The 19,101-nt window shown below is 52.0% G+C and overlaps 2 protein-coding genes across 6 annotated transcripts in view; one reads left to right on the plus strand and one right to left on the minus strand.

The window, feature by feature from the left end:
- RRBP1 (ribosome binding protein 1) overlaps positions 1-7,839 on the plus strand; it is a 65,318-nt gene extending 57,479 nt beyond the window's left edge. For 2 of the 5 annotated variants that reach the window (XM_038571535.1, XM_038571536.1), the window contains exons 13-24: positions 584-676; positions 757-840; positions 999-1,088; positions 1,723-1,815; positions 2,214-2,285; positions 2,866-2,961; positions 3,546-3,629; positions 5,117-5,212; positions 5,829-5,936; positions 6,137-6,235; positions 6,684-6,827; positions 7,274-7,839. In XM_038571535.1, the coding sequence (XP_038427463.1) occupies positions 584-676; positions 757-840; positions 999-1,088; positions 1,723-1,815; positions 2,214-2,285; positions 2,866-2,961; positions 3,546-3,629; positions 5,117-5,212; positions 5,829-5,936; positions 6,137-6,235; positions 6,684-6,827; positions 7,274-7,309 (1,095 nt within the window). In that variant the 3' untranslated portion in view covers positions 7,310-7,839. The remainder of the gene's footprint in view (positions 1-583; positions 677-756; positions 841-998; positions 1,089-1,722; positions 1,816-2,213; positions 2,286-2,865; positions 2,962-3,545; positions 3,630-5,116; positions 5,213-5,828; positions 5,937-6,136; positions 6,236-6,683; positions 6,828-7,273) is intronic. The other 3 variants (XM_038571537.1, XM_038571538.1, XM_038571539.1) reach the window with 2 other exon arrangements.
- Positions 7,840-12,138: 4,299 nt separating this feature from the next.
- The window catches only part of DSTN (destrin, actin depolymerizing factor), a 36,806-nt gene continuing 29,843 nt past the window's right edge, over positions 12,139-19,101 (minus strand). Inside the window, exons 3-4 of the mRNA XM_038571540.1 lie at positions 15,781-15,857; positions 12,139-13,382 (exon numbers count right to left, since the gene is read on the minus strand). Of these exons, the coding sequence (XP_038427468.1) occupies positions 13,273-13,382; positions 15,781-15,857 (187 nt within the window). The 3' untranslated portion in view covers positions 12,139-13,272. The remainder of the gene's footprint in view (positions 13,383-15,780; positions 15,858-19,101) is intronic.

Genomic DNA, 19,101 nt, shown 5'->3' on the forward strand with positions numbered 1-19,101 from the left:
CCTTCTTCAGTCCCTTGCATGGGAGCCCTGAGGAGGACGGCTGGGGTCTGACTGGCACAGCCCAGCCAGGGCAAGTCAGGCCTCAGAGGAGACGTGCCCCCTTACCCCTCTGGGTTGGTTCCTCCCTTCGTAGAGCAGGGTTGCTGATCCTTGCCCCTTTTGGCTGGCGGGAGCCCCTGTGCGGTGGCTCCTAAAGCACCTCCCCCTCTGTTGCCTCCGCGGCCCCCACAGCAGCTTGGCGGTCTGCACGCACGCATGGGCGCATACTTGCGTGGAGAGCTCTAACACTGGGAACTGATTGTGGGTGGGGTCCGGCAGGGGGTGTCAGGAGCCTGCACCGGCCACGTGGGCCAGCTTGCCATCTCCATCCAGCAGAGCCGAGAGCTCTCAAAGCTGACCCAGGCAGGCCAAGGAGACCAGAACCTGCCGCTGAGCTTGAGCCCCGCAACCCACCAGCCCCAGGCAGCCACCAGCTTCTTGATCCTGTCCCTCCCCCAAGAGCTGAGGTGGGGACAGGCATCTCCACCACCGCTCCCCCGGTAGCCCTAAACCATGCTGACTGCTGCCCTCCCCGTGCCTGCAGGAGGAATCCGAGAAGCAGCTCAGCCTGACGGAGGCCCAGACCAAGGAGGCCCTGCTGGCCCTGTTGCCGGCTCTCTCCAGCTCAGCCCCCCAGGTAGGAGGCGAGGCGGCTCCCGGGGGCCCTGCTACCCATGGGGAATGTCTGTGGGCCCCACTTTGCACATGTTGTTGCAGAGTTACACCGAGTGGCTGCAGGAACTCCGAGAGAAGGGCCCGGAGCTGCTGAAGCAGCGGCCGGCTGACACAGATCCGTCCTCGGTAAGCACGGGTGGCGACACACACCCTTGCCGAGGTCCCCGCTGTCGCATTTGCTCCCCTCCCCTTGTCCCAGGAGGAGAGGGTGCCCAAAGTTGTCTTACTGGGCAGCTGGGCAAAACCTTTGTGCTTGGCCAACCGGAGCCCCATTCTGCCCTTAGGACCTGGCTTCCAAGCTGAGGGAGGCTGAGGAGACCCAGAACAATCTGCAGGCCGAGTGTGACCAGTACCGCACCATCCTGGCAGAGACGGTAGGGCATGAGGGGTGGGGCCTCACCCAGGCTCTGAGCTGGGTATCCTTAAGGGGGGCTTCCGGGAAAGTTTCCAGAGCCTGCAGGCAGGAGGCAGGCCAGGGGCCCTTGGGGAAAGAGCTCTGGGCTTAGATGCTGGCTCCATGTGACTTTGGCCAAGTCATTGCCCCCCAGGGCCCTATTTCTTGGGCTGAGTGAGGTGCTCAGACCTTCACTGCTTCTGAGCTGAGGAGAGGCCTGGGCTGCGGGGTTGGGGCTGGAGGTGCAAAGACAGTGATGACATGAAACAGACTGGGAAAAGAAGAGGTGAACATTTGGTTGCTGGCCAGCTGGAAGCTACTATCTCTGTGATTTCAGGAGCCGTGCTGGTGGCAAATCCAGTGGAGACAGAGTCCTAATGGCCTCTTGGGTCACAGACCTCATTCCCTGGCATGGCCCATAGTCTTTGCACACTGGCCCGAGCCCCCACCTCCAGGACAGGCCCACCTTTCTCCCCACATGACACTGTGACAGAATCTGAGCTGGGCAGCCAGGCAGCCATCCCATAGAAGCCAAGGGACAGGTGGCTGCAGTTGTGTTCATGAGGGGCGAGGTGTCCGGGAGAGGGCCCCACCTCAGTGTCCCATTCCTCCAGGAGGGCATGCTCAAAGACCTGCAGAAGAGTGTGGAGGAGGAGGAGCAGGTGTGGAAGGCCAAAGTGAGCGCCACGGAGGAGGAGCTTCAGAAGGTACCTGAAGGGCCCTGAGACCCTGCCCCAGGTCAAGGACACCGGTGTCACTCTGGGGGCTCCCCCTTCCCCAGGAGTTCAAATACAACTTAGCAGAGACTTACAGTGAGGTCAGAATTCATCAGAACCAGGGGGAAAGCTGATGAGGGAGTCACATGGGTCTCTGGGAGACAGGAGGTGACTCTGCTAGGTTTTGGTGATGCCGCCTAAAGTGCGACCATGGAGGACAGCTGAGTCTTCTGCCCTAAGAGCCCCCCTCCACCCCAAGGAAGACCACCTCACACCTGAGGTGGGCGGGCACCACTGGGCTTCCTGGGAGGAGGCCCATCCCACTTGGGTCTGGGGACCGTCCCCTTCCAGGGGCTGGCGTTTGATGGGGCCTTCCCATTGCTTGGCAGTCACGGGTCACAGTGAAACATCTCGAAGACATTGTAGAGAAGCTAAAAGGAGAACTTGAAAGTTCAGAGCAGGTAGGTGCGGGGCTCTGCTCCCAGGGCCGCTCTCCTCATTACAGGGGCTCCTGGAGTTATTTTTCCTTCGTGGACCGCGTGTCTTGAGAGGCGCGAAGGGGTCTTGTCAGTCCTGCTTTTCCTTTGTGAGAGCCACTGACGGGCTCGGAGGGCCCGAGGCAGCCGTGGGCCTGTGTGGAATGTGCCCAACCCTGGGGCTTTGTGGCTTCTGTAGTGGCCATGTTGTGGGGCGGGTACGAGGTGGCCCCAGTGCTCCTTGCAGACACCCTATCAGCCCTGGCCTCCTAGAGGGTGCCCCTGGCCCCTACCCAGCAAGGAAATTGAAAAGCCCTCCTCTCATCCACTGTGGAGCATGAGAACACGTCTGGCCCAGGAGAGGGCTGGAGTTTGGGAAGGTGCTTTGCTGCCAGGGACTCGTCTCTGCCTGTCCTTGGTTGGCCTGCAGCCGACAGGCCACGGGTGGTCTCCCAGCCCTTACCCCAGGGCAGCCGGACTTGTCGCCCTGTCACCCTGTGGCCCATGGTCATTGACTCCTGCTGGCCCCGCTCGAGGCCTCTGACCTGTACATGTGTGTGTCCAGGTGAGGGAGCACACCTCACATCTGGAAGCAGAGCTGGAGAAGCACATGGCAGCTGCCAGCGCTGAGTGCCAGAGCTACGCCAAGGAGGTGGCGGGGGTGAGTCTGCCTGGTGGGGTCTCTGGCCGCCCTGAGTCTCTCGTCCTCCCCTGGCTCTGGCTAACGTGAGCTTAGAGTCTGGGTTCTCAGGCTTTGGCCCCCGCCTTGGGCCAGCCGGGCCGAGGATGTGTGTGGCGTGGGGCAGATTGCAGAGCGACAGCCCCGCAGACAGGCTGGCATGAAGCCAGGTCAGCCTGACGATGGGAATTCTCTCCCCAGCCTGGGGACACCCGGGGTTTCAATCAGACACTGTGCTTTGGTCAGAAGCAGAAAGCACTGACCTGCACCCCCACCCCCCACCCCGATGCTGGTTTGATCTCACACTTTTGGCTTGTTTTACAAGACAGTCTGTAAAGAAAGATCCAAGCCTGGCACATGGTGAACTCTGTCTTCCCTAAGTCTTCAAAAAAAAAAAAAAAAGACTTTCTGAGAGGCCTAGGAGCCCCTGCCTGGCCTGCTCTGCTCGGTCGTGTTCTTGGGTGGTGGGTGACTGGATGTGTCTCGTTAGCTTGTCTGTTGGGTGCTAACTCATAGGAACTGGTTTTCTCCTTTTCCGCATCGCCTGGGTCCACTTCCTCTCCAAGTTGAGGCAACTTTTATTAGAGTCTCAGTCTCAGCTGGATGCAGCCAAGAGTGAAGCCCAGAAACAAAGCAATGAGCTCGCCCTGGTGAGTGAGTGTGGAGAGGAGCGGGGTGGGGGGGGGGGTTGATTGGCCAGTCGTGCTCCTCCACCCTGTCAGAGGTAACGCAGCATGATGGGGGGAGGTGGAGGTGGGCACCGATTCGGTGTTTGGGGCAGGCTTCGATGGCCATGCTGAGGGGGCTCCCAGCTGGGTGCGCAGCTGCCAGGCCCAGTGCTCATGCTTCCCTTCCTGGATCCCCCGGGGCAATGGGAGCTCGGGGGCCCAGGCTCAGGCCAGTCCAGCTCCCTGTGAGCCCTGCGGCTCGTCCGGCCTCCCCCTCCAGGGCACCCAGGGCTCTCCTCCCTTCAGCAGTGGCGCAGACCAGTGTGCTCAAACCTGCAGGTGTGCATGGAGGCCTGCTGTCCCCCGGGGCAGACTCGGGTCCTCCTCCGTTGTCAGCTTTGGCAGCTGACCCGCTCCCTGCCTCCTGGCGAGGTCGCCCCCCCCCCCCCCCCCCCGGCTGGTACCGGCTCCGGGGCTGCAGCCACAACCTGGTCTGCTGGATCTGCAGCCTTTCTGAAAATCTTGATCATAAACACATAGAAATTGGCAGACTTGGAATAGACACATCTGGTTTCTTGAGAGGATTCGGCAGGTCTGGCCCGTGGTGCTGGCATTCCCCCAGCAGCAGCCGCGGAGCTGTGAGCTGCCCCTGCCCTGGGGCGCACACCCTGGACCCCCTGGGACTGGCATAGGAGAGAGCAGGCGCCAGTCAGGCCAAGTCACCTGAGCCCAAGGACTACTCACCAGAGCCACGGCCTAAGCCAGGTCTGGTTGGGGCCCTGGGGTGCTGCCCAGGTTGAGGTCATGTGCACAGAGTCAGACCTTACACACTTGAGATGCCCTTGGGAGCGGTGCCTCCTAGAGGGGGTCCAAGACCACCCACACTCCCAGGGAGCTCATACCGAGAGCCCACCCAGGTCCCCTGACTAGAACCTTTCCCAGAGCTTCATGGATGATACTGCTGCTGCTTCAGATTTGAGGCCCCAAGGCGCAGGGGCCGCCAGGTGTGTCCCCTGCTCCCAGCAGTGGACCTCTAACCTGAAAGGACCTTATTAGGCAAGTGTCCTCTTGTCATCTTTCCTAGACCCTACAGAGGGCCCTGAACAGTGCATCTGGAAGGGATCCAGGACCCGAGTGGTGCTGTTTGCACTGAGCCTGTCTGCCACCTCTCACTTCCTTTTCAATTCCTTAGCTCTGGGAACAGAGCTCTGCGCTGTGTCCACCAGTGGTCATCTTGCTCCCAGGGAGGGCTCCACGGCTGGCCTTGGAGCAGAGCACAGGGGTGGCCCAAGTGAGAGGTCATGGTGCCAGCCCCCCGCCCCAGGGAACCTGCATGGGGACTCTGACACAGGTCACGGTTGCCAAACCAGGTCCCCCATAGAGCACCTGCCGTCCTCCTGAGGGGATCTGTGTGTGCGCACGTGTGTCCAGCTGTGATTGGCACAAACCCCCACCCCTTCCTGTTTCAGGTCAGGCAGCAGTTGAGTGAGATGAAGAGCCACGTAGAGGATGGTGACGTAGCTGGGTCCCCAGCTGCCCCCCCAGCAGAGCAGGACCCTGTCGAGGTTAGGGCGGTGAGCCGGGCCCCAGATGTTTGTCACTAACAGCCTGTGTGGCCCCCTCCCACCTGGGAGGGAGGTGCAGGCCCCCCCCCACTCCGCCCAGCCAGGCATTGCCCACTCCTGCCCCCACCCCCACCCCGGGTCCGGAGGGCGCCCTAGAACAGAGCGAGGGAAGCAACCGGTAGAGAGGTATCAGCCCCTGGATCCTAACAGCACGTGTGGGAGGGGTGACCAGGCCTGCCGTTAGGAAGCCGTGTCGGGGAGGGCGCCGGCAGGGTGCTGGCTCCCCAGACTCTCGAGCCAAGGGACGGTGGTTGAGAGCCCTCTGCGGGAGCCAGGGCCGTCAGCACAGCGGTGGAGATGGAGCTCTGGGGCAGCCTCATCTTGGGGGCCGCAGAGGTCCTAGCAGCATGTGTTCCATCCCCAGCTCTGTCCCCGGGGCCAAGGCACCATCTCCCCACTGTGGGGCTTGGGGAGCGACAGTCACCTGCGGGTGGGTAGACACGGGCTCCCCGGCCAGCCAGAGGCAGGGAGAGGCTTCTCGTTAGAGCTAGCAGGTAGAGCGTGCCGGAGCCAAGGTCCCCAGCCCCCCGCCCCCCCACCCCGCGGCCTCCCACAGTCTGGGGGTGGTGTTCCCATGCAGCTGAAGGCGCAGCTGGAGCGGACAGAGGCCACCCTGGAGGACGAGCAGGCGCTGCGGAGGAAGCTCACGGCCGAGTTCCAGGAGGTCAGGCCCTGTCCGTGCCGTCAGCGTCAGGGCCATGGGGATGCGGGTGGGGGCTCTGCTGGGCCATCCGTGGCTACACTGTGGGTCATCTGGCGTCTGTGCGTGCGGCCCCCGCTGGCCGCCCCCACAGCCTTGAACCCGCGCCCCTCCCTGCGGGGCGTCTGGCGTCCTGCCCACACCCTTCTGCCCTCCCCCCCAAGGCTCAGAGCTCCGCGTGCCGGCTCCAGGCCGAGCTGGAGAAGCTCCGCAGCACAGGGCCCCTGGAGTCTTCAGCAGCAGAGGAGGCCACACAGCTGAAGGTAGAAGTGGGGCTCCTGCTCCAGAGTGGGCTCAGGAAAGGGGGGCCAACACCCACGCCCCGCCCCTGGGCTCACCGCCAGCTGCGCAGCCCCAGCTTCCTAGGTTGCTGTCTGGCGTGGGAGGGGGAGGAGCCATCTTGAGGCCCCTTGATTGGGGGGGGGGGCAGGCTCCCTAAACTCCAGTGTCACACATGGCAGCCACTAGTCCGTGTGGCTCTGTCACACTAGCCTCCGTGCACCGTAGGACGTCCCTGGTGTCACAGGCAGTGCTCCTGGCCGAGCTGGTAGCCGCAGCACAGACCCCTCTCTGGGGCAGCAGGGAGCCACATCCTCACACCTTTGGAGGACGCCCAGTTCCCAGGCAGCAAGGCCTCACATGCACAGCCAGGTGGTCTTCTTGCTGTGTGCCACATGGTGACTCATCCCCTTGGACCCCTCTGATCCCCAGGAGAGACTAGAAAAAGAGAAGAAACTAACCAGTGACCTGGGACATGCTGCCACCAAATTGCAGGAGCTTTTGAAGACCACCCAGGAGCAGCTGGCAAAGGAGAGAGACACAGTGAAGAAGTTGCAGGAGCAGTTGGACAAAACAGTGAGTGCCCTGGCCCTGCCCACAGCCTTGGCTCCCCCATGACCCTGGGGTGGGGGGTTGGTTGTGGGGGCGGTCCCAGGACTCCTGGGGTGCAGGGCAGACAGGAGACTAGGCCTGGGGGCCGGAGGTATTGGGGACAGACTCCTGAAAGCCGGGAGCAGGACACACAGCCTTCTGGGCCCAGCACCCACCCTTCCACAGCTCCCTTGGGTGAGGGGTGCATCTCTGACACCTCCCCGCCCCACTGACAGCCATCTGTCAGTGCCAGGGTCCTCCCCAAGCTCAGGGACCTCCCTCTTCTCCTGTATCCTCTGCTCCACTCTGGTTCTCCAGGCTGGCCGTGCTGGGTGTTCTCGGGACTGGAGGTCCCCAGGAGTCAGGGGTGAGCGCTTGCCTCGGCTCCTCGGCCTCAGCCTCTCCCTCCCTCTGCCCACCTTTGTTCACAGGACGACAGCAGCTCAAAGGAGGGCACTTCTGTCTGAGTCTGCTCTTCGGGAAAAGAAGTTCCCATTCAACTTACCAAAATGCCTTACACATTCCTTACAAATAAATAAACCAACCAACACACCGTTATCCAGGCCCAACCTCCAGTAGCTCTGAGAGAAGCCATGAGAGACTCTTAGAATCACAGAAATAGACCTTCCAGACCCCTTGTTTGTAAAAGAACCTTTGTCACATTTGATAAACACTATTCCCCAGGACCAGCCCTGGACCACCACCGAGCAGACGCCAAAGCCCTTACCAGCTCTGTGACAGACCCCAGGGTATGTGCTGGGGAGGCCGGGACGCTGGGTATCTGTATGTCAATCAGTGCAATTGTTTTCTTCCCCTGGGTTGGGGGTCAGGAGGCGAGCGGCCTGGTGGTGAGTCTCCAGGGCTGTGGAGCAGACTGGAGGGGCCCAGCCCAGCCGGGGAGGCAGCAGCCCCTCACCCCCGGGGGAAGTTGCCAGCAAGAACTGATGTGTGACTTCCTGGATGTTAATGCCATTAAAACCAACATTGTTGCCCGGCACTTTTGGTCTAGTCTGATCGCTGGTGCTCCCCCACCTTGCCGCGGGGCCCGAGGAACACGGGAAGGAGGCTCCTGGGGAAGGAACAAGTGTGCTACTTGGCTTCCCTGAAGGCAAGAGATCAGCAGCTGTCCTGGGCCCTGAGGCTCGTGGCTTCTGGGCTCTCCCTAGCACATCTGGCCGTGGCACCTGGTGGCCAAGTGTCCATGCCCCCACCCTTGAGCATCTGAGGTTACCTGAGCAGGCCATGGGTGACCTAGGTGGTCATGTGAGGTGAGCTCTGTGAACAGACAAGGCATCTGTGACCTGGCTGGGGTTCAGATGCTCATCTGTGCCTCAAGAGGATGGCCTGGAGCTGGAGCAACCGGCTCACAGGTGCGACGACCCTCACATCCACTGTGCCTGTGGGGGCCCGAGCAGCGTGCTCCTTGGGCTGGGGCATGGGGGGCTTAGAGACCCGGGCAGTGTGTTCTTTAGCTTCCAGCCCGTGAATCTGCATGAGCAAGACTGGGTCTCGGCTTCTGGGGAGTGCCTCATCTGTGGACCACCCAACCATGCTGTGTGGCGCCCATGCTGCAACAGTATTGGGATCAGGGTGCCGGAATTTTGGGGAGGCTCCCCAGAGAAATGAGCTTAACCTGGAGTTCGCCAGAGCAGGAGGCATTTGTCAGGAGAGGGGAGGGCTCTAGACCCAGGGGAAAGCAGGTGTGGGGATGGGGGTGGAGGGCAAGCAGGCCCTGTGGAGCCAGGTTACAAAGGACAAGGCATCTGGACAGGTGAGGCAGTAGGAGCCACGAGATATTTAAGCGAGAGGAGACCATCATACCTGTTCCAGAACTCTGGAGGGGCTCAAGTGGAGAGGGGAGGCCCACAGGACTTGGGATGCAGGAGACTTAACGGGAGTAAGTGACGATACTGGATGCCGGCCAAGTGCCTAGCCTTGTGCTGGGTTCTCACATGACACCTTCCGGTCCCCACAAGAGGTACACCCTGTCCCCCCTCCCCACAAAGAATCCCCATGAAAGTGAAAGCTCACCTAGTACAAGACAAGGCAGGTTTCAAACCCACCTCCAACATTTGTGTCCAGGCATCACTCAGCCTCGGGGGTCAGCCGGAGGGGAAGAGTTTTGGAGTCCATGGACTCCACGAACAGTGGCCAAGTCCCCCCGACCTGTGGCCCCCTCACTGTGTCTTCCATGTGCTCCAAGCATGAGGAACATGGACTCCGTGTGGAAGGACTGGCCTTAGTGGGGGTGGTGGGGGTCACAACGCCCTCTCCCATCAAGGCCAGTGGTACGGGGCCCTGGTCAGTGTGTACCAGACACCTGCATCAGAAGCGTCACTGCAGCTCTGTGAGCTGACATTTCTAGTCCGCTCCTCTCCCCCTGCCACGGTGACCGCAGAATTGAGAACTGAAGGCACAGGGAAGGGTGCCTTGGGGTAAGAAAGGCAGGGGAGAGGCCTGGGGGTACCAAGCTGCTGCCTTTGGGTGCTACACGGTGACAGCTGCTCCCCAGGTCCTGGCTCTAGCCCCACTCCCTCAGACTACGTGGCAGAGACCAGCTGGGGTCTGCCTGTGTCAGGAGGTAAAGGCCAGCACGACGCAGGCTGTGGGACCTCAGGAGGCTGACCTGGGACTCCAGAAATGCCACCTTGGAGATGACTTGCAGCTCAAGCTCTTAAGGGCCCATCATCCGTCTGCCCCACCTGCCCCAGCAGGTGCCACACAGCCTCAAGGCTCGGCAGAGGGAACCCAAGTCTGCTAAGCAGCTTCCCTCGTTGCCGTTCCTGGGAAGGTTCCATGGTCAGGCTGGGGAAGACAGAGCCCTCAGAAGGTGCTAGAACAGGGGGTCGATAGGCCCCTCTGGTGTTCCTCAACGTGGCACAGATGCCTGGCTCATTGGCCTGGCCATTCCTGCAGTCCCTTGCTTTGAAGTTCAGCGTGGAAGCAGGAATCGCCCCGGCTGGGCTAGAGTACTTGTCAACGGACAGGCCCTGGTCTCCCCTAGGCCTGGCTTTACAGAGGCCACTGCCCCCAAGACCCCCCAACAGTGCAGCTGGGAGAATTCTGAGAACATCTAGTCTCTACCCTGCCCTTCAGAGGCTCCTGGACTTGACCCGAAGCTCCAGGGTCACGCAGCCCATGAATTAGCATCTCCAGACCTGGTAACCCCATCACGCCAGCAGCAGCTATTTCGACAGCTTCACTGGTCATCTGCATGATACTCAGTAAAATGTACAAACACCAGGATGCCTGGCCTGTAGGCAGCAAAAACACAAGAGTTTAGAAACCACTAGACACCCTCCATAAACGCCTTCTCTCTCAGATTCACTCACAGGATTAGAACCTCAAAAGAACGGTTTCCTCTTCTGCCCCAGTTCCAGCCTCATCCTTGGCATTGAACAAGATCTAACCTTCGAATTCCAGATGTTAGAAACAAAGAACCCTGGAGTATAATGGGAAAAGCTAAGGGCCGCAACAAGACAGACCCAAGCTGTGGTCCCAGTCCCGCCACTTACAAGTTGTGTGACCTTAGGCAACTTCCTTCTCTGTACTGCCCGCCAAGGGCAATGGCTACAGGCTCGTAAATCTCCCAGGCGAGCCCCCGGACAGACGGCCAGCCACACACAGCCCCTTAACTGGAATTTCACCCTCTCACAGCCACAATGCAAGGGTGGGTGATCTTTGAGCAACCAAGAGGTTAGGGGTACGAGTGCCCCCACCCTACACAGTGAAAAGTATGTTACTTTTGACTCTCCCATAAACGAATAGGCTACTAGTGACCTGAAGCCTCACCAGTAACAAACAGATCAATGCATCTTTGTGTTATGTGGATTATACACTGTTTTCTTAAAGCTAAAGAAAATGTTAAAATCATGAGGGAAATACATATCTAGTCCTGCACAATTAAAAAAAAAAAGTCCACATATTATAAATGGACCCACACAGTTTAACCCTGTGTGGATCCCAGGGATCAACTATCATGACCCTTTTTGGAGCTGCAGCCCCACTGGAACTTGGTCTGGAGACTGTAAACTGTATTTCAGAAATGCCCAAATCATGAGAAAGTGATGTGTCCCTGGGCATATCCAGTCTGACAGTCCAAACGGCAAAAAAACAGCCAAGACCCAGAGGCTGCACTTCCTATGTGTGGACCAGCCAGCACTCTGGGCAGTTCTGAAAAAAAAAAAAGGAAACCACTCGACTGAGCCTAATTCTATTACCTGAGTCACTGTGCTGTTTTCTCGGGGATTAATATTACCTGAAATAACAAACTTCATAGTCAAGCTCTGAATTTGTTAGCAGTGGCTTTATTTGCTTCTTTCCCAGGGCAAGAGTATCAGTAGACAAACCTTCACTCAGCCTTCCGCAGACATGCTTTTTTGTACTGTGTCTGCACTTGTAAAACTGTAAACATGTTTGCTGAAAGAGTATAACCTGCAGTTTTATTCCTCACCAGTGTTAGCTGAGGTCTCAGACTCTGATTTTGCATCAGGATTACCTGGCATCCTTGTTAGCAGGATTCTTAGGCCCCAACCTCAGGAATCCAGTAAGACTGTCTCAAAAGTTCCCCTAGGTAGAGATACAAGTAACTATTAGCATCTTCCCAGTTTCTGGTGTAAGAGCAGAGTGGTGGGAGATGTTTAGATTCTCTTACACCATTGTACCCTGTTTGAAATCCTCCCCATAGCATGCATCCTTCTCCCACCTCCCACTTCTCATCATCCCCAGCACGCCCCTCCACACGCATGCAAATGCACACACACCAGCAGGGAGTGGTGGTTATACAAGTAGTGCCACGTGTCACAGATGACTTCCTCCTTCTAGAACTCCTTGAGCCATCTCTATCTACATGGCTATCTACATGGCTGATTCTTGAGTAAGGCAGCCTCGGCCTGCAACGCTTCTCGGGAGGCCTCTTAATATACACTGTTGCTGAAAGCACTGCTTTGCAGTAGAGAAAATCAAAAATTCAGGATGAAAGAATGACAGCAGCCTATCAGTAAGCCAACAGCCAACACTGTCTTCTAGACAATTTTAAGAGAAGTATTTTGATAAAGTATAACTTTTCTACCTCCCAAATAAATCAGGAGATAAAAGCCTGGAATCTGGATACAAATTTGGAGCAAGGAAAAGATTCCCAACCTTTTTATACCAACTTCCTCATTCAATAAGAGGAAGAAGGAACTGTGACCGTAGCTCTAATCGTCTGAAATACCCAAACCTCCAGGCCTCATCTCATTTATGGAAGGCAAAGTCCTTCCATCCCCAATTCCCATGTGAATAATTACACAAGAGGTAAGTTAAAAATGCTTCCTTTATTACATAAAGCCAATACTGCTACTTCTAAGTTCAACTGCGTGCATCTCTATATCGTTCAAAGTGTCATGCCTGTGATGTTAAAGACAATCACTTCCAAGTGTCATCAGGTAGTGGCTTCCTGTGGGTGTCATCCATGATCCCTGCTCCCTGTTCCACAGACATTCAACAACCTGTTCTAGGGAATGAACAAGTTCTCCCAGGCCCCGGCGTAGACATAGACTCAAGGTTCTTCCACACTTTCCTGTGCCAGAAGCACATGACTCTGAAGGAGACACAGTCAAAGATGCTGCAGGTGCCCCAGCTGGTCACTACGCCATTTTATCATCTTCATTAACGAAGTGTTGTGATCACAGTGGAGCCCTAATCTGCATTATAATAACAAAGGTATTGCACATTCTCCTGAGGACACACCATGATTTTATGTCCAAGATGCAAGGTCACTCTCCGAACAGTCTCCCAGCTACCAAGTGGAGAGCTCACTGCAGATGCAGGGAGCTGCTTCCTGTACTCCAACTGCGTGCTCAAAATAGTGCTTTGCAAGATCAGCGCTGGTTAGAAGTGTGCACAGCTCTGAGGCAGTCTCCATCACACATTTGCTAGAATTAAAAGACTGCCTGACTTAGTCTTACTGTAGTTAGTATATTAGTGCTGTTACACGTGGTAAGGAGATTTATTTTCCATTATGCAGTTTAGCTCAAGAGAGAATAAAGAATTTGGGCCAAAATATAACCAGAGTATGACCAATTCTCTAAGCAAAAGAAACAAAGTAACTGCTGAGGTTACAAAGATGCAATAATTCTCTTCATATGGCCCTTGTGCTGTTTGGTGAACTGCACTATTAAAAATCATGAGTTTAACAAAAACCTTTACAAGCCAACTCATCAAAACAGGTATTTGGCCAATAAGAATTTAATGTCACACCAGTAACACTTTATATTTTAGATTTATTTAGGGCCATCTGCACATGTTTTAGAATATTTAGTTTACTTTAACAGATGACAAGACAGCTCCCCCTCAGTGAGACCCTGGCCTAAACATAGTTGCTTTACTTATATAGCAAGAGGATAACATTAAACATGGAAGCTTTCGATTTGTGGCACTGAATGATGGTCTACACAGGGCATCCTTCAAAAGCTACAATTAAGGATCCACCTAGTTTTTCAGCAATACAAGCCCGATTGAGGTCTTCTGGCCCATTTGCTTGACATTCGTGTTTTATGCCTAGGGAGGAAAAACAACAATTCTGTTTAAGAATTATAGCAGTAATGTAACCTATTTCTCTACGACAGGAAACTGTTTTAAAACACCAGTTCTAATATGGATCAGCTGCGGAACATACTACACAGTAAAGAGAATAAATAATCTGTAACTACATGCATCAAAATGAATGACTAACAGAACACTGACTAAAAGAAGCCAAACTTCATAAAAGCATAATCTGATTGATTCTATTTGTATAACAGAAAAGCAGCCAAAGCTATTTTATGCTGCTAGAAGCCAGGGTGCTGGTACCCCTGTGGAAGGACCAAGAGAAGATAGAAGGGGCAGGAGGGGAGACTTCTGGAGTATTGGTTGTTAAATCAAGAAACCACAATTTTGTTCAGTTTGTGAACACTGACTTCTACAAAAATTTATGATGCACACATTTCTATTCCGTGCTTCATTTTTTTTTTAAAGATTTATTTATTTATTTATGACAGAGAGAGAGAGAGAGAGAGAGAGAGAGAGGCAGAGACACAGGAGGAGGGAGAAGCAGGCTCCATGCTGGGAGCCTGACGTGGGACTTGATCCCGGGTCTCCAGAATCGCGCCCTGGGCCAAAGGCAGGCGGTAAACCGCTGAGCCACCCAGGGATTCCCCTATTCCTTGCTTCAATAAAAAGTTAAAAAACTAGGTCTAGTCATTTTCTTGGTTTTTAAAATAGAAGTAAAAAAATATAAATTCAATGTTTTGATTGAACAGTTGATTTTAGTCAATGTATTGAAGAATAAGAGTATTTACAACTGGCGTCTCCTTTGCTCTAGAAAAGCTAGCTCTCCAGTGGTATTATACTACATATTTAAGAAATCTATCACAATGAAAATGATGTAAAATGTGTTCCTGATGGTTTTCTCAGAAAAATTACATCACCTCACTGCAGAATGAGCTCATTTAGGGAATGACATACACTAGCTTCTCTGTAAACAGCTGCTATTTTTTAAACAGCTGCAATGTTTCTGATCCTCCATAATTTTAAGACCATTTCTTAAGCCGCAGAAAGTACAGCACATCAGTTTTTGGACCACTTAGGACTGGAGAAAGCTAGTGACAGTTTCTCTAGGGGAAAAAAAGCAGCAAGGTGACCCTCTTTTATGTCATCAGGTCAAGTTTACATAGCAATTCCCTTTCCTTTACTGAAAGGCAACACAGAAGGATGGTGAGGGATCCACCGCCAACCTTTCTCATTTGCGCTGTGGCATGCTGGGGAGTCCTGTTAAGACATCAGTTAACCAACTGGTGAACACACTTCTGGCGGGGGGGAGCGGGGGGGGCGGTTGCTGCCCAGCATCAACCCAAATGCATGTAGATTCTGACAGGCCTCATCTAAGAAGCAGGTTTGAAGGAAAGAAGTGAGAATTTTTGTTTTCCTAAAGTAAAACAAGCAAGAGCAAACCTGTTCTACTACAGGAATATAAAAACCAGCCACAGTAAAAAACAAAAACTACACTGGGCCAAGCCTTCTGATCCTGGCTCGCTCAGCAGCTATTTGGAGCAAGCCATGGCAAGGAAAGTGGTGGGGCAACCTCTTAAACTGAGTTCACACGATCCAGATGAAGCCTCCCATTCTACAGAGGAGAGAATCAGGGCCCAAGGAGGTTAAGCGCTTTGGGCCAGGGTCACACAGCAGTTAGGTGACATGCTTAGCCCTTAGTGCAGGCCTTGGGGCATTTGCCTCATGCTCTTCCCATCATACCAACACTTCCTCCTGGCTGGAGGCAGTAAGTGTATGGTCAGGCCATCTCAACAGGATCCCAATCACCCCATGGCAAGTCAAAGGTAAGTGGCCAATTCAAGGGGTGAGGGTATGAGTCAGTTACCTAAAATCACACCATTCCAAAGTCAAGCTAGAGATAAAGAGTATCCTTTCCCATTTATGAATGTTTCCTTTTTGCAACTTTGTTATGTCAACACATTCACAGGCAATAATAAATTCATTATGTAGTATGGACAATGTAAACCAATTAATCTCCATATGCTATGGGAGAAACTCGGCAGCATACCAAACTAATTTAAAACCAGCCTAAACAAGTGATATAGTGATATGCATGCAATGTCTAGAGAATAAGGGTTTTTTTTTGTTGTTTTTTTGTTTTTTTGTTTTGTCTCCACCCCTCTACACACACAGCCCAGAGAATAAGGTTTTTAGACAGGTAGTTCAGTTCCAGGGTGACCAGCACAAGGCAGAAGACATGCTAAAAGCTAGGTTCAACCTTCCAGGTTTTCTTCAAAACAGGCAGCACTTGCCTTCTTTGTTACCAAGGCTCTTCAAAGGAAATAAGGTGCTTCTTAGAAAAGATGTAGCCCCCCATTCCAGGGGTTCACCACACCTCTAAATATTTGGAAGTAAATCTAATCCATACCTTGAAATTTCTTTTTGATTGCATCCTTGGAGCTTGCATAGATCATTTTACTTTTCAGAGGAGCTAGTTCTGGTGCCCTGAATAAAGATATGCCAAAAATGAAAAAAAAGATTTAGAGGAAGTACAATTACACTGTTAAACATTTGCATCCCTGGTGGGGGAGAGTCCTCAGAATCTCCTGAGAGTTTTTATTTATTTATTTGAGAGGGAGAGAGGGAGAGCACGAGCAAGCATGAGTGGGGGGAGGAACAGAGGGAGAGGAAGAAGCAGACTCCTTGCTGAGCAGTGAGCCTGATGTGGGGTGGGGCTCCATCTCCAGACTCCAGGATCATGACCTGAGCTAAGACAGATGCTTAATCAACTGAAACACTCAGGTACCCCTCCTGACAGTGTTTTGCTAACTACATAATTTTTCTATTTCTCCACCTCCTTAGAGACTTTCAAGGACAAGCAAACACAGAATGGCTCAGGTTGACTAAGGGGGAAAAAATTAGAGAACCACCAACTGAAGATCAGATTAACAGGGCCATAATAAAACAACACTGGATAATTGACTGTATTACTCAATTTGTTTTCTTTAAATTTACCCATTTTTATCAATGAAAACTTGTGTTCAGATTAATAACAATCATCTTGTTTTTAAAATGCTTTTTGCTTAGAAAAAAGTTTCAGAAAGTACAGAGAGTAATCTGTAAATCAAGTATCTGCCACCCTGAATTAAGTAATGCTAGCAATTTTAGCATTTTAGCTTCAGATTATTTATAATATATTCTTTTTTAGAAAACAAAGTGGAAGTCCCCTTCTTAATCCTCACCATTTAGGTCTATTCCAATAGACAAACAGCAAATTCTGACCACATGAGTACTTGCTTTCCATCTTAGTCTAACATAACAGAACATGTCACAAGGATGCTTTATAAGCTCAAGCCATTCACCAATTATGCCTTGCCAATATTACTATTATCTTGTATCTACACAAATTGTAGTGTCTCCCTCCTCCTGAATGAATACTGGAAGCACTGAAAGCTCCTCATCACTTTCTTCACCAGCAATATTGAAAAACAACCGACATATTAACAATTGTCAGAAAAATCTCATCCTATTCAAACTGCTGGTCCATGAATGCATCATTTCCCACTACGCCACCAAACCCCAGGCCTGCCTCTGCTCCATACTCTTTTGATACACTCCTACATGGAGTGTAGTTAAATACTTTTAAACACCTAAAGCTTGCATTATTTGCCATATTTCTAGACCATTCCACAGTTATTAGCACCAATGGCTAGTGTGGACCTCATTTAGTTTACTCCACCCACAGAGGGCAGTTCTATTCCTAGGAACCAGGAACAGCAACCTCCATGTCTCTCAGATGCTTATTCTTCCCAACCTGAAGTTCCAAAGAAGGAGGCAGAGCCATAACCACCACCTGAGGTCTAGAAATTGCTTGAGCTGCAAAGTTAAGTGGGTACTTTTTTACACAAAATAGGTCAGGGACAGGAAAAAGCGTTAGCTGTTCTGATTTTAATCTAACCAAATTTTAAAAACACCTTAAGTAAGCCATTCCCAGAGTCCTAGACAGAGCCTGTTATGGGAAACTCCTATAAGATTTTACATTTTCTTAAAGCAACAATGCAAAACAAAACACCGCATTAACACTGAATTTCCTTTTCTTCTTTCTACTACTATTTTCCAAATATTCTTTAATAATGATGTATTATTTTCACAGTGTGGGGGGAGGGGAGTATAAAAAACAGAAAAATAGTGCAAATGAAGTAAATAATCACCAATTTAAAAGCCTAAACCTTTAGCTGCTATATCTACCACTCAGCTGTAAATCTCAGAAGGGCAGGCGCTTCATTTGTTACTCACAGCTGTTATCCCAGGCTTTAACACAATATCTGGAATGTGGTAGAAATAAAGGTTCAAATCAGGAATGTGCTCTTCTGAAGTCTCATTAGCTACTAACCTTATGTATGTATATAAGTTCGTAGCTCTCAGGCTTGCAGAACAGTGAACTGCCCCCAAACAAGCACTCTGACCCCACATTTATATCCCACACAGCATCTTGGTTTAATCAAATTTAATAAAGGCTTGCTGAAATGTAACTGAGGTATGAGCTACAGTTACCTTCCTTTAAACAAAAATCCTTTTGACCTTTAAAGGGGCCCTTCTTGCTCGTCTACACCTGAGATGGCTTTTTTTTTTTTCTTTAATGTTTTTAAAGATTGTATTTATTCATTCATGACAGACAGAGAGAGAGGGGCAGGCTCCATGCAGGGAGCCCGATGTGGGACTTGATCCCGGGACTCCAGGATCACGCCCTGGGACCAAGGCAGGTGCTAAACCGCGGAGCCACCCAGGGATCTCCACCTATGTAAGAATTTATCAAGGAAAGTAGTATAATACAACTAAATAAGACATACATGTGTGACTTTTGACTCAAGCTTAATCTCAAACTTAGTTGAAAAGAATAACGAAGTTAAGCAGCCTTTTCAAAAAATGCCATGTAAATAACCTTGTAACACTTTCTCACTATTTAGAACAATGCTGTCCAAAAGGGCTTTCTGCAGTGATGGAAATAACCTGTCTGTGCTACCCAATAAAGTGGTCACTAGTAACATGTGGCTACTGAACATCTGAAATGTGGCAATTCAACTAAGAAAATGAATCTTAAAACGTATTTAATTATTTTAAATAGCCACAGTGGCTAGTGGTTATCCTACTGTCCTAATTATAGTTGCAAAGATAGTGCCAACTTCCAAAGTAGCAAACCACAGGGGTGCCTGTGTGCCTCAGTCGGTTAAGCCTGCAACTCTTGGTTTTGGCTCAGGTCATGATCTCAGGGTCCTGAGACTGAGTCCCTATGCTCAGCAGGGAGTCTGCTTGAGATTCTCTCCCACTCTACCTCTGCCCTACCCCCCATTCACTCTCTCTCAAATAAATACTTTTTTTATTTGAGCCAAATAAAAGCTGACGCTTAACTGACTGAGCCACCCATGCACCCAATAAGTAAATTATTAAAGGAAAAAAAAAAAAGCAAACCACAGAGGAACAAGTAAAGGATGGGTTTCTTAAAAAGTGAAAGGCTGGTTCCTGCCAAGGCTTATTGGAGAAGGATTTTGGTGGGGTAAACTTTCTTCTCAGGATCCCAGAAGAATTTTGAGAAATTTTAGCTTGTAAGAAGTGAGTTCAGAGAATGCATAAAATCTAGCTCCCAGCCCTACCTCGAAGAAAAAAAATCAACTACTAAAAGTCATATTCAAGTACACAAAGAATAGTTAAAATTTAGTTTGGTCCTACAAACATTAATCCAGGTAAGACA

The sequence above is a fragment of the Canis lupus genome, chromosome 24 (assembly GCF_011100685.1).
Source record: "Canis lupus familiaris isolate Mischka breed German Shepherd chromosome 24, alternate assembly UU_Cfam_GSD_1.0, whole genome shotgun sequence".
In the NCBI taxonomy this organism is placed as follows: domain Eukaryota; kingdom Metazoa; phylum Chordata; class Mammalia; order Carnivora; family Canidae; genus Canis; species Canis lupus.